Source organism: Lipotes vexillifer, unplaced genomic scaffold (assembly GCF_000442215.2).
Source record: "Lipotes vexillifer unplaced genomic scaffold, Lipotes_vexillifer_v1.1 scaffold120, whole genome shotgun sequence".
NCBI lineage: Eukaryota > Metazoa > Chordata > Mammalia > Artiodactyla > Lipotidae > Lipotes > Lipotes vexillifer.
The window spans coordinates 860,178-876,850 of NW_006791240.1; the positions used below are offsets into that span (position 1 = coordinate 860,178).

Genomic DNA, 16,673 nt, shown 5'->3' on the forward strand with positions numbered 1-16,673 from the left:
GGAGCACAGGCTCCGGACGCACAGGCTCAGCGGCCACGGCTCACGGGCCCAGCGGCTCCGCGGCATGTGGGATCTTCCCAGACCGGGGCACGAACCCGCGTCCCCTGCATCGGCAGGCGGACTCTCAACCACTGCACCACCAGGGAAGCCCTATATATATTTTTTAATGTAGTCTTTAGAATTGTATTGCATATAGAAATATCATAAGTACAGTTTGAGGTATCAAACTGCATCAGTAGAATAGGGAACATGCGAAATGCTCAGAAGTGGAAGTTTATGAGTCTGGAGGATTTCCTGTGCTCGAAAACAATAATACGGCCACATTCTTAAGTTATCATTGTCACTTCATTGTAGCTAACACAGGCCTGGAGAGAGAAGCCCTGAGAGAAACCTGCTCAACCAAGAGTTACAGGCACACTTCCAGTGCTGAAACTGCTGCCGCCCCTTTCTCCTCCTTGAGCCTGAGCATTCCACCTGACAGTAGCTTTTGTGACTGGGGCTTGGTTGACCGTGAGAAGGCCCAATGTCTTCTGCAACATCAGCAATCCTGTGGAGTGCTGAGGGGTTGCAAAGCAACCGGGACAGGCAGAAAGCAGTCAGAAGCTTTTCTGTTGGGTAACCGTTGAAATAGCCCCAATCAAGAGTGGTATAGACATAAGGTTTGACAGATTGTAGGCTCTGCTGTGCCCTGGCTCTGATTAACATTAGGCAAAGGACAGAATGAGATATCATTCAGAAGCATAATAAGATTATTTCATGTTTCTACACTGAAGATGAAAAAGAAGACAAGCATGAATAAGCCAATAGGATCACAAGCCACTGTTTTAGGCCAGGCTAATAGTAATAGAGTACTTGTTAATTCAGAGGACAGATCCAGTGTTAGAAAAAATGTCCAGATATTGGGTCTCAGTGCATCTAGGAAACTTCAGTGTGTCCTGGAGAAAATTGTAAACTTTTGCCTCTTTGTTCTTGTATGTTGTTTAAGCAATCCTCTACTTGGGAAAGTGTATGGACAAGAAAAGCTTTAAAAGCCTGGTACTTAAAAAAAGGTAAAGAGTAAAACAAGAAGTAGGATAAGTTTTAGTGTCCTTGTATAAGACCTCAAGTTGTATTATTTTCTTATGGAAATGGTATTAAACACCATCAGCGGTATTGATTATGGTCAGGAATAGCTACTTTTGTGTAATGCTTTGTAATTTCCCAAGCCCTTTGCTATACATATGAACTCAAGAAACTCTTAGATGGATAGGGCAGGACTTCCTCATTTAATTCATTCAACAAATATTAGATGTCAGGCACTGTTCTAAGTACTTAAGATACATTAATGAACAAAGTAAAGAGATCTTTCTCTAATGGGGTTTATATTCTAGTGAGACAAACAATAAGCCAAACAAAAAATATTCTAGTGAGACGAACAATAAGCAAAACAAAAACAATGGGTGTAAAAAAGTTCTATAGTATGTAGCAGACTAAGTTATAGAAGAAAGAGAAGTTTAAGGGGGGGATTGATTGGCAGTGGGGTAGGGCATGTGAGATAAGGTAATTAAAATAGGTTAAATACTGAGAGGATAATAGCTGACTTGAAGGAGGTGAGGCAGTTAGCCACATGCATACCTGGGGTGAGAGTAGTCTAGGCAGATACCAGCCAGTACGAAAGTCATAGGGCAGTGCATGTGTGCTTGGTGGGTTCAAAGAACAGCAAGAAGGCCAGTGAGTCTGCAGTGGGGTGGAGTAGAGTGAGGAAGAGTGTTGTAGAATCTCTGCTTAGAGACAAACTCAGATTCCAGTAGTTTGAAAGACTTAACCAAAGTCTAGTTAAGGTAGAACTCAAAACCATTTATAGTGACCTATAGTTGTTTCAGTTAGAATTCTCTTATATTTCCAGAAGAAGATAAAAAAGGAAATATTGACTGATTAACAACCTTTATTATAATTTACATTTTATTCTTCAGCATAAACAGTCTTTATTACATTAATCTCAGCCTCAGTTTATTTTCACAGTATTTTTGATAAAGGAGAAGAGAACAGCCTTGGCACAGTGTGATTTTATTCTTTATTGTGTTTTAAGTTATTAATTAAATTGAAACCTAACTTCTGATTTTGCTTTCGGATAACATGCTAATCCTGTGACCTATTTAATACTAATTCAGAAGATCTTAATTTATATTTGTAATTTCATTGTATTTTCTCTAATCATTCTTTTAAAGATACGGGCATAACGCAGGAGAAGCTACACACAATGCAGTAGATTCTGCCATCAATGTTGGTGTAACTGCCTATAATATTGACAACGTTGGCATCAAAGCAATGGTGAAGAAAACTGCAAAACAAACAGGACACACGCTGCTTGAGGACTATAAAATTATTGATAATTCTAAGGGGGAAAATCAAGGAGGAGGAGCAAGTGTAAACATGAAAGAGGAGAAAGATGAACAGAGAGAGGCACTAGAGAAGGATGGGGCAAAGAAGAAAGATAAATGATGGAAGTGCTATGAATTGTCTATACCAAAGCCTTACAGATGGATGCAATTTTGTTAAATGGCAAATGTGGAATTCCCCACAGATTAACCAGGATTTTTTAAATGTATTCATTCCTACAAAGTGACTGTTTCATAAGCTTTATGTCATGTATTCTACTTCTAAGGAAAAGAATCAGTATTCTTGCATCTGGCCTTTAGAAATACAGTTACATTCTCTGTGAGTTGATTTTTTTCTAAATGTGGCTAAAATATTTTTGCAGTTAAAATAAGACTCATAATAGATGTGCTATAAATCTCATTAAACCTAACGTTAAACTATTTTTGTATTTGCTGTCTTTCAGAAAGCAAAGTAGGAAATTATATATTTACATAAAATTTGGCATTTAGTAACCTTAGTTATGTTTGTACTGCGAATGAATGCTTTAAACATTGTTTCCTCTTTTTGCACTAATTGTGGATTTTTTTTTTAGGTGCTTGTGAGAATTTTCAGTGTGTAAGCTAAACAAAAACTGTAACCCTAAATGAAAAGAATTCTTGTATAACATTTAAAAGACTTTTTCAAAACAAGGAGTAGACTAATCATGAAAAATAAAATGAGGTTCTATAAAATCATTTGGTAGCTTATCTCTTTGTTAGGAAATGGAATGGTCTTTTTGATTTTAAATGAATACAAATAGATTTTTAAGTCTTCTAGATTTAGCCTGTTATTGATCTGTTAGGAGCCTAGGAAATTTGGAGGTATGGTTGGTATTGTATCAAAATTCGAAGTGATTATTATCAGCTTAATTGGACAAAAATGTAATCACTTTACCGTGTCTACTTCTGTAAGTTTTGCCAAAAGGCTGAAATTTAGTAAAAACTAAAATATAAACAGTTGAGTTTATGTATGGTAAATAATTTTTATTTTGGGATTCAGTCATTGGAATTTTATATATTAAAAAGCCAATAAATTAAATTATTAGAAAGGTTTTACTCATAATTAAGGTAAAGAATGTGAAGACTTTAGGCTTTAATCCATGGTGGCTAGGCATAACAGTGTCCACTTTGGCAGAAGACAGGATATTCACAGACCTATAAGCTACAAATATGTAAGTAAAATAGCTAATGGCATTTTATTTTTATTTAAGGATTTTAAAAGATTGGTATTGGTTTTCTTAGTATAGTCCATTTTAATATTTCTGAAACTCCAATTGCTATTTAGTTTATTAGGCTTTATTTGAAACTATATAAATAATGCACTTTGTGAATAAACTGTCTGATTTACTTGGACTCAAATGTATTCATGGGTTTGTATTTCAGGGACACAGAATTGGTGGAGCCTTTCCCTAGGGCCAAGGATAATGTACTAGTTAAAATGGAAATAAAATTGAATTGGTAAATAGCTTCCAGTCGGTCTCTGCCTTATTTAAGTTTAAGAAATGGAATGACACATAGTGGAGCCTAAAATTTAAAAAATTACCTTAGAGCAGAGGTCAGCAAAATTGGACTTGTCAACGGGAACCTAGTTGTCCATTTCACTTCATTCTACTTTGTTCACTTGTTTGTGGGTTGCTTTTTCAGATCAACAGCTAGATAACATTTTGGTAAGTATAGCTTCTATATTCCAGTTCTCCAGAGAAACAGAAGCAATATGTATTATAAGGAATTGGCTCGTGCAACTATGGAGGCTGAGAAGCCCCAGATCTGTAGTCAGTGAGCTGGGTACCCAGGAGAGTTGATGTGCTGTATCAGTCCAGGTCTGAAAGCCTGAGAATCAGGAGCACCAATGATGTATATTCCAGTCTGAAAGCTGGTAGGCAGGCCTGAGACCCCAAAGTGCTCATGTTTCAGTCTGAGTCTGAAGGCCAGAAAAGACCAATATACCAATGAAAGCAGTCAAACAGGAAGAGTTCCCTCTTATTCAGCCCTTTTGTTCTATTCAGGTCTTCAGCTGATTGGGTGATGTCCACCCATTTTTAAGGAGGGCAATCTGCTTTACTCAGTCTACCGATGGAAATGTTAATCTCACCCAGAAACACCCTCACAGACACACCCCGAATGATATTTGGCCAAATGTCTGGACACCCCGTTGCCCAGCTAAGCTGACAATAAAATTAACCATCACAGCTTCTTAGCCTGGTTTTTATTTTCTAGAGGTCTTTCTCCTAGGTTTTCTTGGCTTTCTGAGACGCAGCAGATCTAGTGTCTGACAAACAGTTCTCAGTATCTACTGCTACCAGGGTTTTTCCTCACTTTGCCTCTACAGACTGTCATTCCCCCATGCTGTACTGGGTAGTTTTCTGGCATTGCCTCTAGGAACCTACCAGCTATAAAAATAATGATAGCTAATGTTTAGGTAGTGTTAAAATGTTCTAAGTGCTGTTACAGACTAACTCATTTTAACCTCACAATATTCTTATGAGGTGTATACCATTACAGTCTTCATTTTACAGAATAGGACACTGAGGTATAGAGAGGTGAAGTAACCTTCCCAAGATGTAAGGGAACAGTATGAAAGAAGAGGTCACACACATGCTTCAAAAAGGAGGGCCTGTTAGGCCAGGCATCTTGTCTTTCTTAAACAGAGGTAGATGGGGAAAGACAAATGGTCTTATTTCCTCTGATTCCAGCTGCTTATCAAATTAATTTTTTATTATAATTCTATTGGCTTAATAGTTGGTAGAAAATTTCTTAAGATATTAGCAAAATAGATCATCAGCCCTAGATTAGCAAAATAGATCATCACTACCTAGCTGATAGTGTGAGTCTTTTTCTCTGTCTTCATAGGTATTCTAGGGTAAGCTAAGAAAAGCCAGACATATCCGTTAAGTCTATAATGCTGTGCTCAAACAAATTAGTTCTCTGGTCTGTTCTTGCCAGAATTAAGACTAGGTATTTTTAAACAGACTTCCTAATGGATTTTGCTATTTTGTGTTTACTTTAGCAACAGAATTGCTTAAAAGAGAATATTTTGTTGATTTCTGAATAGCTGTTCTTCAAAAACATTTTTTCTATTTACAGTATATTTTAAAGATCCAGAAAGATGAATTAAAAAAAATTTTTTTTAAGAACACAGGTCAGATGAAAAATAGAAACCCGAAATAATGTCTTTAAATGTATTCTATGCAAAAAGTTGTCATATGTGAAGAAACAGTTTGATCAACCTGGAGGCTATTCATTGGAGGAAAAAATGACTAGTGGGGGAAAGTGTTCTCTCTCCCCCCACATCCCACCCAATCTGTTCTGTTAAAATTTAGTTAGCCAGCTGAAAAGCAACTTGCTAGAGTGCTACCAAGAAGCAAGATTACTGAGATAAGGGATAGGATCCCAGCATTTTTGCATGTTCAAGAAGCCCCACAGATAATGTCTCTAGTTAAAACGTTGCTATTTAGGGAGTAACTGAGCTGGGAGCAGAAAAAGGGGCTTTGGTATACAGCAGTTTTTAAACTTAAGGCTTTTGAACTAAAGCCACACTGATGACAGGGTTCAGCATATAGCTGTGGATGTGGAGTGAAGATAAAGTGATGAGAGTTGCAAATTGAAGGGCGAGGTTGTAGACAAGACCTATGGTGGAAAAACTCCTTTTTTTGTCCAAGTCAGTAGACAGGTTGTGACTATTAAGTCTCTGGGTGAAGCAAGGAGAAGTAGATGGTGTCACACCCAGGTGAAATAAGGAGTGAGTTTTTACAGGAGGACGGAAGAGTAGAGATCCTGGAAGCAGCATTAGAGGTGGAGAGGATTCCTGACCCTCCTGACCTAAAGGAGCAGGGGTTCTACAGAGAAACTAGAGAACAAAACCATCAGTTCTTAGCTTTTGATATTTCAAAAGCTATGGTTTAGGTGTGAACCAGAAAGATTTGGGAGAATATAAATGCATGACTATCTCTCTGCCATGCAGGTCCCTCTCATCCCCACCTCCCCAGTCAATCAGAGAATTAGGAACGCTGGCTGAGGACGAAGGAAGGGAGCCACCAAGACAGAATAGACACCGATGAGTGTCTAAGAGGTGACCAGCACCTTGCTCCCCACAGCTTGCCTCAGGCTGGGCACAAAAGTTGGGAGTACAAGATTTGCCACACCACGTGACTACTGACACACTGACAAGAGATCTTCACTTTTCAGTTAAACCGTAGGTTCTTTGAAAGCAGTGAACGTACTTAGCATCTCTTACACATCACTCTGTATAAAATAAACCCTCGATTGCTATTAATTGAACTTATTCCTCAAAATGCTTCACATCATCTCTTGCCCACAAATTTGGGTGGTTCTTCTGGACATTGGTCTGTCGGTCTAACGTGATACTACATTACTTTCTAGTTAATTCAATTCCAAACTTCCCAGCACAGCGCCCTCTTGCCTGTGTGAGCGGCCCTGGGCGTCCCAGCCTGGCCCCGCCCCCGGGCGCCGCCCTGTGATGTCACCGGAAGGCGCCAGGCAGCGACCGTGAGGCAGTTCGCCCCGACTACGGCTGACAGGACCTGACCTCTGCCGACTGCTGGGGGTCCCCTCAGGTCTCGTGTTCTAAGCCGTGTGAGGGAAGGGCGTGGGTGGCCTCTGATCTGACACGGTGGAGGAAGGAAGAGGCGACACCTTCGACGGTATGAGCACCGACCGCCTTAAACTGGAGTTACTGGAAGAAAGGCACCTGAAGTGAGTCGGAGGGCGGCGCGCGCCCCGCCGGGTGTGGGGTTCACGTCGGCGCCGCCACGCCGAGGGCCTGCGGCTGTGTGAGCCCCGCGGCTCAAGGCCGAAGCCCCTGAGGCCGAGGTGACTCCTGCAGTGTCATTAATCCCTGGGCAGAACTGGTGACATCTGAAAACAGTGTTTTATAGGAGAGATTCATTTAGCTCTTGCGTTTGGTATTATAAATAGGCAGGTTTTGAGGTTCCGCCTTCAGGAGCGAGTCCGGTGGAGTGTACTGTGTGCACAGACTATAATGCTGAAACATGTGTTTGCTTGTGATGTTCCACTAAGTTCAGGGTTTCTGTTTCAAATTCCAAAGGTTTCGTTTAGTTATGCTTCTCTTTCATCCCTTTAGAAGAGCTTAAAAATTGGTGACACTTGGTAAAAATGAAGCCCCTACTATATATACTTCTTAAAGTACTCAATATCAGTACTTCTTACTAAGTCTTTGGAACATTTTAAGTATCTTTTTAGATACCCTACCCCCACCCCCACCTGCAGGCCACAGGAGGGCTAGGCTCTCTTGGGTCACCCTGTAGCTTCCTGTGCTTTCCTCTGTCGTAGCTCCAACCACACTTTTTTAATTGCTCAGTTATTTCTTGGTCTGGTACTAAGCTGTAAGCACTCTGAGGACAGGTTCTGTATTTCCTGAAGCAGTACAGTGTAGGAGCCAGTCCTTTAGAGGAATCCTGCACAAATTCAAATCCCAGCTCTTATCACTTACTCAGCAAGTACATGATCTTGTGCAAGTTAATTTACCTCTGAAGCCTCAGTTTTCTCAAGTCTAAGACTGGCGTAGAAATCGGTATCTCACACATCATGTGGTTGGTACCAGGACTGAATGAAATGTATGTAAAGCACTTAGCGTTGACTTGTAATAAACATTCAGTGGAAGTTAGCTGCTGCAATTACTGTTCTGTTCACCTACCGTAGTACCTTCAGCACTTAGCACAATGCCTTTAACATAATAGGCATTCAGAAATATAAATGATTCTGTCATTGTATTTTGATAACTACTATGCCACTTGCTGATGTCCTAAATAGATAATCTCTGGAATGCTGTGTGTGTGTGTGTGTGTGTGTGTGTGTATTTTCTTTTTTTATTAGTGTTTCTTTTTTTTTCCTTTTTATTTCAGGTTGTCAGTTGTTACCTGTTGCCCTAGCTGTTCCTGTCTATAGTAATTTGCAGCTCCTTTGCTGGACTTTGAGAAACCAGGTAACCAAAATTGTCAGACTTCTTGAGGCCAACTTTAAGAATAAAGGGTTTTAAGTGGTTACATGGGGAGCTTTGAGCTTTAGTGCATTTTAGTGTCCTTCTGGACCCGGGTAATCGGAAGCCTGCGTTCGCCTGATTACTAATTCTCAACCAGGCCTTCAGTAAGTGATGTTTCATAATAGGTTGTTCCTGAAGTAGTGGTAGGTTACTGTGTATTATATTTCTCATGTTATTTTTAATTGAATCATAATTAACAAAATGTGTTTAATAATAGGGATATAGTACAACTCTCAGTGCTTGAAATAAGACGCAAGATAGCGGAACTGGAAGCCAAACTCAATACTGACGATAAAGGTATATAAGTAAATATTTTTATTTATGACTACTGTATAGCTATTGTTCATTTTACCAAGATACCTGTAGTACATTAAATTACATATTTGGAATAATAGTGTCAAGATTTCCGTATTGCTTTTTGGCAGCATTAATAATAATTTAATATAGAGGCTTTAAAAACATATTTCAGAGTGTCAAAGTTCAGAGTAACAAACCTGTTACTTTATAATTATTTGTCTACTTACGAGTTCAGAAAGTTCATTCTTCAATTAGCAAAACCTTTGTTACATGAGGTAAATACATTATTTCCTCAGTAATAAAATATCACACGTTTTCTATATAACTCAAGTAATAACCTTTATATCTTAACTGCTAGATTTGGGATATAACCTTAAAATCCTTATCTAGGTTTTGGCTGTTTGTTTGTGTTGAAAGAATGGGGGAGGGGCAGGCAAGTGTTGCGCACACACACTCATCACACACACCTGCACACAGGAACATACCCATATATCCTTAAAATTTATAATGTCTGTAAGATGTTAATTTATTACACGAATATTGATTGAGATCCTGCCATATGTCAACACTTTGAATGGAAGACCTTTCTTTTCCCTTTTCTAAAGAGTTTCACTGACTATTGGGAGGGAGTGTCAAACTAAAATATGAGCAGAAGTAATATAAGTTCTGCATGAGGAGAAATGGCAACTCAGGTAAGGGGAACTCAACACACCTTGCATGAGGGCAGAGGAGGCAGTGTTGAACTAACTACTAAAGAACAGTAGGAATTTATTAGGATTATGGGGGTGGGCTTTGCTTCTTAAACCCATTCATACTTTTCTTCTGTTGGGGAAGCCATGAAAAAAATGGATTAGTAGCCATATGACAAATATAATGCTACTTTTCATAATACCCAATGCTGTGTTAAAGCTTGCTTGGAGAACACTGCTTTGTCCCAAGGCTGAAGTAGCTTCGTACATCTCCATGTCTATATCCCTAATAAACTGGCTCTGTGGAGGCAGACTGTGAGTACACTTAGCAAGTAGTTGCATTGGCAAGGCTGGTTGGAATTTCCTCATCCATCTAACTACAGATGAAACACGTCATGCTCAGATACACACACAATGCAGTAATTATGCCCACAAGTAAAATGTAAGCCCAGCAAATTGTATTATCAACAGCTCTTCTTACGGGGAGGAGCTGGAATATGGATATAAAGAGATAAGGTAAAATGGTAGGTGAGAAACTTTTTCCTCAGTGGGCCAAGCTGAAACCTAAGGTGAAGGGCAGAAACATTTATCCCTTCTTCAAAATTAACTAACTCCAGGAACTGTGTCAGGTGAGTTGGTTATTTTTATTCCCGTATATGGAAAAATGAAGTTCAGGAATTTAAGTAACTTGCTAAGATCACAGAGCCAGTGGGTGGCAGAGCCATGATTTTAGCCTAAATCACCTGTCTACCACCACCACTACCACTATGACAACTGCTGTCTCCCCACATCGGCACTCAGTAGTTCTGGTTATCTACTGCTGCATAGCCAACCAGCCTATCGTTTAGGGTTCTAAATAACATATGTCTCTCACAAGTCTGTAGATTGACTGGGTTCATCTGGGAAGTTCTTAATTGGGGTCTCTCATGTGATTGCAGTCAGATGTAGTCTGGCACTCAGTCATCTGAAGGTTCACCTGGGCTGGACATTTCAAGATGACTCACCCACATGGCTGGTAACTCATCCTGGGTGTTGGCTGGGAGCCCAGCTGGGACCACCCATCAGAAGTACCTACACATGGCTTTGTAGCCTTTGCTTCTCACAGCATGGTGCCTGGGTTCCAAGAGGCTGTATCCCAAGAGCAAGCATTCCAAAAGGCACCGTGACAGAAACTGCCAGTCCAGTTAAGGGCTATTCCCAGAACTGGCAGCGTCATTTCCATTATATTCTATTGGTCAAAACAGTCACAGATTTGAGGGAATGGAGAAAATCTACTTGTCAAGGTCACATTGCAGAAGAACATGTGGAATGGGATGGATTATTGCAGTCATCTTTGGCAAATAGTCTGCCACAGCGAGTATTAAACATAATGCCTCGTGGGGAGAACTCTTAAGCAACTGATAAGGGTGGAACATAGATTGTAATGAGAATGTGACAGGAGATGTGATAAAAGTTTATGAAGAAGACTAAGAATAGTCTTTAATATGATTCTGATGAATTTGTATTTATCCTGAAGGCAATGGGGTAATATTAAAGGAGTTTTAAAAATAAATTTATTATTGTTTAACATTATAAAAGAAATAAATGCACAAGTGATAACCATGGATACATCTGTTTAGGTAATTCTTTCACACTTTCCACTCTCTACTCAAATCTCGCTATCCCTCTCTCCATTCTCACTCTCAGCGAATGAGCTTACCTTCCTCTTTCAAGGAGAACCAAGAAGCAATCAGAAGAGGATTTCCACATGTTTTTACCAAGAAGGCTACCCACCTACATATGTGCATCTTTGCACATCCTCTTACTTCCCTCTTGTTCCTCTGCATATTCTGTGTTACTCTTATTTAACGTCAATCCCTACACTTGTACAACAGATGCCATTACTCTCACCTCCTCCAGGATATCACTCCAATGATTGATTGTCCTCTCTCTTTGCTGCACCGTTTTCCCTGCTCCACTGAATCATCCCCAACAGCACACAAACATGCCGAGTTTATTTTATCTAAAAAACAGATAGCAACCCTTCTTTGGCCCCATGTTTCCCCTTCTACCATTATCCCCTTTCACCTTTCACTGCTCTGTGTACAGCAAAACATTTCAATAGAATCGTTTTTTTATTTGCACTCTTACCTGTTTATTCGTATTTAATCTACCTGTTTTGTAACAGGATTAACTTTTAGGCAAAGCAGCAAGCAGAACAAACTTCAAAGGGCCTCACATTCACATAGTGGCCTTTTGAAGCCCTTTAGGATTCATAGGAAACTATATTCAGAGAGAGTGGTTTATGTTTTAAGTAAATCTGAATTTCACCATCTTAAAGCTTGGCCACAAGACAAAGAACAGGAAAGAAAGAGTCCAGGAGACTTAAAAAAGTGAGAAGAGTCAGTATTGGTGTAGGGGTGTAAGTGCATTTCAAAAAATTGAAACCTCACCACTACCCTTTGAAAACAGTATCACCTCATTTTATAGATGAAAAACTGAGACTCGGGGATTCTAAATGTCTTTCTTAAGGCTATAGAGGTGGGGAGGGATAGATCTGGAATTGGGATCCAGGCATTTTGCTGTCAGGTCCCAAACTCAGCCTCTATTTCTTTCCACTTAAGTTTCTTAAGTTTGCTTCTAAAGTTTTTTCATCTGGAGAAGAGAGCCTTGATTTTCTGAGGCTCTGGAACATTGCTCATCTAGGCATAGAAATGGGCTGGATTTGCCCAGCACAAGCACGATTGTCTTATTCTCTCTTGGACTCACTCCAATCAGAAGTTTCACCACTGATCAACTGAAACTGCTCTTATCAAGGTCACCAGTGACTTTCAATTTGCAAAATCCAGTGTCATCTCTCAGTACTCATCTTGACATTAGCAGCACTGCCAGAACTGATCACCTTCATCATTGAAGCCCGTTGCTCACTTGGCTTCTGGGACACCATGCTGTCTTAGTTTTCTTCACATCTACTGGCCACTCCTCACTTCTCTTCATCTTCATGAGTTCTAAAAACTTGGAGTGTCTCAGGGCTCAGTCCTCTGACTTCTTTGATACATGCACCCACTACTTAGGAGATCCCCTCTGGTCATATGGTATGAAATGCCATGTGTATACTGACAACTTACAGATTTACATCTCCATCCCGGACCTCTCCTTTCAGCTCCCTTTGAGTCTTCATTTATAGGCTGGTTTCTAGTTAAAAACTCTTTGGCTGTTAAGTAATGTATTAGTAGATCAAATAGTTTTTTAAAACTCATCTCAGTAAATGCTAAAAAAATGTTTTGATAAAATTCAATTTGTCTTATTAAAAAAATATATTTCTATTTACCTTGAACTGGCATAACACTTAATGATGAAACATTAGAGGCATTCCCATTCCTGGAAAAAAGCAAAGATGCCTCCAGCCACCATTAAAATTTAATATTGTTTTGAAGGTTCCAGTCAAGCAATAAAATATGAAACAGAAATAAGCATTACAGCTATTAAGAAGAGATAAAAGTATTATACCTTTTAACATTTATAATTTGATATCCAGAACTTTCCAGAGGATCAACTGAAAAACTAGTATATTAGTTTATATATAGTGTGTGTGTGTGTATATATATATATATATATATATATATAATAATCAGTTTATATATATATTATATATATAATATACTAAAAAATTAGAAAATGGTTGGATACAGAAGTAGAAGAAATTTTTATTAAAAAAAAAACAAAACACTAGCAATAACCAGTTAGAAAATAGGGGTATTTTTCATGATTGCACAATTCCAGCCTGAATCATAAAATGTCTGACCATACCCTTGATAAGAAGTATTCAGGACTTATATGAAGAGATAGCAGAAGACTATGACTATAATGGAATAACAACCATTCAGCAAGAATTCTCACCCTTGTCCGCAATCAACTTGATGTACCCTGCATCTGTGGAATACCTGAATAGACAATGAATCATCCCAAATTGAGGATGTGGACTTTGGGAGCAATGATATATATATATTTTTTCCCCTTTTTCTCTTTTGGTGAGTGTGTATGTGTATGCTTCTGTGTGTGATTTTGTATAGCTTTGCTTTTACCATTTGTCCTAGGGTTCGGTCTTCCATTTTTTTTGTTTGTTTTTGTGTTTTTAGTATAGTTTTTAGCACTTGTTATCATTGGTGGATTTGTTTTTTGGTTTGGCTGCTCTTTCTTTTTTTTTAATTAAAAAAATTTTTTTAATAGTTATTTTTTTATTTTAATTATTTTATTTTATTTTATCTTCTTTCTTTCTTTCTTTCTTTTTCTTCCCTTTTATTCTGAGCCATGTGGATGACAGGCTCTTGGTGCTCCAGCGAGGCATCAGGGCTGTGCCTCTGAGGTGGGAGAGCCAAGTTCAGGACATTGGTCCACAAGAGACCTCCCAGCTCCACGTAATATCAACTGGCGAAAATCTCCCAGAGATCTCCATCTCAATGCCAAAACTCAGCTCCACTCAACAACCAGCAAACTACAGTGCTGGACACCGTATGCCAAACAACCAGCAAGAAAGGAACCCAAACCCACCCATTAGCAGAGAGGCTGCCTAAAATCATAATAAGGCCAAAGACACCCCAAAACACACCACCAGAGGTGGACATGCCCACCAGAAAGACAAGATCCAGCCTCATCCACCAGAACACAGGCAATAGTCCCCTCCACCAGGAAGCCTACACAACCCACTGAACCAACCTTAGCCACTTGGGGCAGACACCAAAAACAATGGGAACTATGAACCTGCAGCCTGTGAAAAGGAGACCCCAAACACAGTAAGTTAAGCAAAATGAGAAGACGGAAAAGACACATGAAGGAGCAAGGTAAAAACCCACCAGACCTAATAAATGAAGAGGAAATAGGCAGTCTACCTGAAAAAGAATTCAGAATAATGATAGTAAAGATGATCCAAAATCTTAGAAATAGAATGGAGAAAATACAAGAAACGTTTAACAAGTACCTAGAAGAACTAAAGAGCAAACCCAGTGATGAACAACACAATAAATGAAATTAAAAATTCTCTAGAAGGGATCAATAGCAGAATAAGGCAGAAGAATGGATAAGTGATCTGGAAGATAAAATAGTGGAAATAACTACTGCAGAGCAGAATAAAGAAAAAAGAATGAAAAGAATTGAGGACAGTCTCAGAGACCTCTGGGACAACATTAAATGTGCCAACATTCGAATTATAGGGGTCCCAGAAGAAGAAGAGAAAAAGTGACTGAGAAAATATTTGAAGAGATTATAGTTGAAAACTTCCCTTATATGGTAAAGGAAATAGTTAATCAAGTCCAGGAAGCACAGAGAGTCCCATACAGGATAAATCCAAGGAAAAACACAACAAGACACATTAATCAAACTATCAAAAATTAAATACAAAGAAAAAATATTAAAAGCAACAAGGGAAAAATGACAAATAACACACAAGGGAATCCCCATAAGGTTAACAGCTGATCTTTCAGCAGAAACTCTGCAAGCCAGAAGGGAGTGACAGGATATATTTAAAGTGATGAAGGGGAAAATCCTACAACCAAGATTTCTCTACCCAGCAAGGATATCATTCAGATTTGACAGAGAAATTAAGACCTTTACAGAAAAGCAAAAGCTAAGAGAATTCAGCACCACCAAACCAGCTTTACAACAAATGCTAAAGGAACTTCTCTAGGCAGGAAACACAAGAGAAGGAAAAGACCTACAATAACAAACCCAAAACAGTTAAGAAAATGGTAATGGGAACATACATATCGATAATTACCTTAAATGTAAATGGATTAAATGCTCCAACCAAAAGACACAGACTGGCTGAATGGATACAAAAACAAGACCCATATATATGCTGTCTACAAGAGACCCACTTCAGACCTGTAGATACATACAGACTGAAGTTGAGGGGATGGAAAAAGATATTCCATGCAAATGGAAATCAAAAGAAAGCTGGAATAGCAATTCTCATATCAGACAAAATAGACTTTAAAACAAAGACTATTAGAAGAGACCAAGAAGGACACTACATAATGATCGAGGCATCAATCCAAGAAGAAGATATAACAATTTTAAACATTTATGCACCCAACATAGGAGCATCTCAATACATAAGGCAAATACTAACAGCCATAAAAGGGGAAATCGACAGTAACACAATCATAGTAGGGGACTTTAACACCCCCACTTTCACCAATGGACATATCATCCAAAATGAAAATAAATAAGGAAACACAAGCTTTAAATGATACATTAAATGAGATGGACTTAATTGATATTTATAGGACATTCCATCCAAAAACAACAGAATACACATTCTTCTCAAGTGCTCATGGAACATTCTCCAGGATAGATCATATCTTGGGTCACAAATCAAGCCTTGGTAAATTTAAGAAAACTGAAATCATATCAAGTATCTTTTCTGACCACAACGCTATGAGACTAGATATCAATTACAGGGAAAAATCTGTAAAAAATACAAACACATGGAGGCTAAACAATATACTACTTAATAACCAAGAGATCACTGAAGAAATCCAAGAGGAAGTCAAAAAATACCTAGAAACAAATGACAATGAAAACACAATGACCCAAAACCTATGGGATGCAGCAAAAGCAGTTCTAAGAGGGAAGTTTATAGCAATACAATCCTACCTTAAGAAAGAAGAAACATCTCAAATAAACAACCTAACCTTACACCTAAAGCATTTAGAGAAAGAACAACAAACCCCCCCCATAGTTAGCAGAAGGAAAGAAATCATAAAGATCAGATTAGAAATAAATGAAAAAGAAATGAAGGAAACGATAGCAAAGATCAGTAAAACTACAAGCTGGTTCTTTGAGAAGATAAACAAAATTGATAAACCATTAGCCAGACTCATCAAGAAAAAAAGGGTCAAATCAGTAGAATTAGAAATGAAAAAGGAGAAGTAACAACTGACACTGCAGAAATACATAGGATCATGAGAGATTACTACAAGTGACTATATGCCAATAAAATGGACAACCTGGAAGAAATGGACAAATTCTTAGAAATGCACAACCTTCTGAGACTGAACCAGGAAGAAATAGAAAATATGAACAGACCCATCAAAATCACTGAAATTGAAACTGTGATTAAAAAACTTCCAACAAACAAAAGTCCAGGACCAGATGGCGCTTCACAGGCGAATTCTATCAAACATTTAGAGAAGAGCTAACAGGTATCCTTCTCAAACTCTTCCAAAATATAGCAGAGGGAGGAACACTCCCAAACTCATTCTACGAGGCAGCCATCACCCTGATACCAAAACC

At 38.7% G+C, this 16,673-nt stretch overlaps 2 protein-coding genes across 3 annotated transcripts in view; both read left to right on the forward strand.

Annotated features, from left to right (window-relative positions):
- SPART (spartin) overlaps window positions 1-3,277 on the forward strand; it is a 41,763-nt gene extending 38,486 nt beyond the window's left edge. The window contains exon 9 of one of the 2 annotated variants that reach the window (XM_007464239.1): window positions 2,208-3,277. In XM_007464239.1, coding sequence (XP_007464301.1) covers window positions 2,208-2,481 — 274 coding nt within the window. In that variant the 3' untranslated portion in view covers window positions 2,482-3,277. The remainder of the gene's footprint in view (window positions 1-2,207) is intronic. The other variant, XM_007464240.1, reaches the window with a different exon arrangement.
- A 2,830-nt stretch (window positions 3,278-6,107) lies between these two features.
- The window catches only part of CCDC169 (coiled-coil domain containing 169), a 56,807-nt gene continuing 46,241 nt past the window's right edge, over window positions 6,108-16,673 (forward strand). The window contains exons 1-3 of the mRNA XM_007464259.1: window positions 6,108-6,293; window positions 7,033-7,109; window positions 8,633-8,712. Of these exons, the coding sequence (XP_007464321.1) occupies window positions 6,108-6,293; window positions 7,033-7,109; window positions 8,633-8,712 (343 nt within the window). The remainder of the gene's footprint in view (window positions 6,294-7,032; window positions 7,110-8,632; window positions 8,713-16,673) is intronic.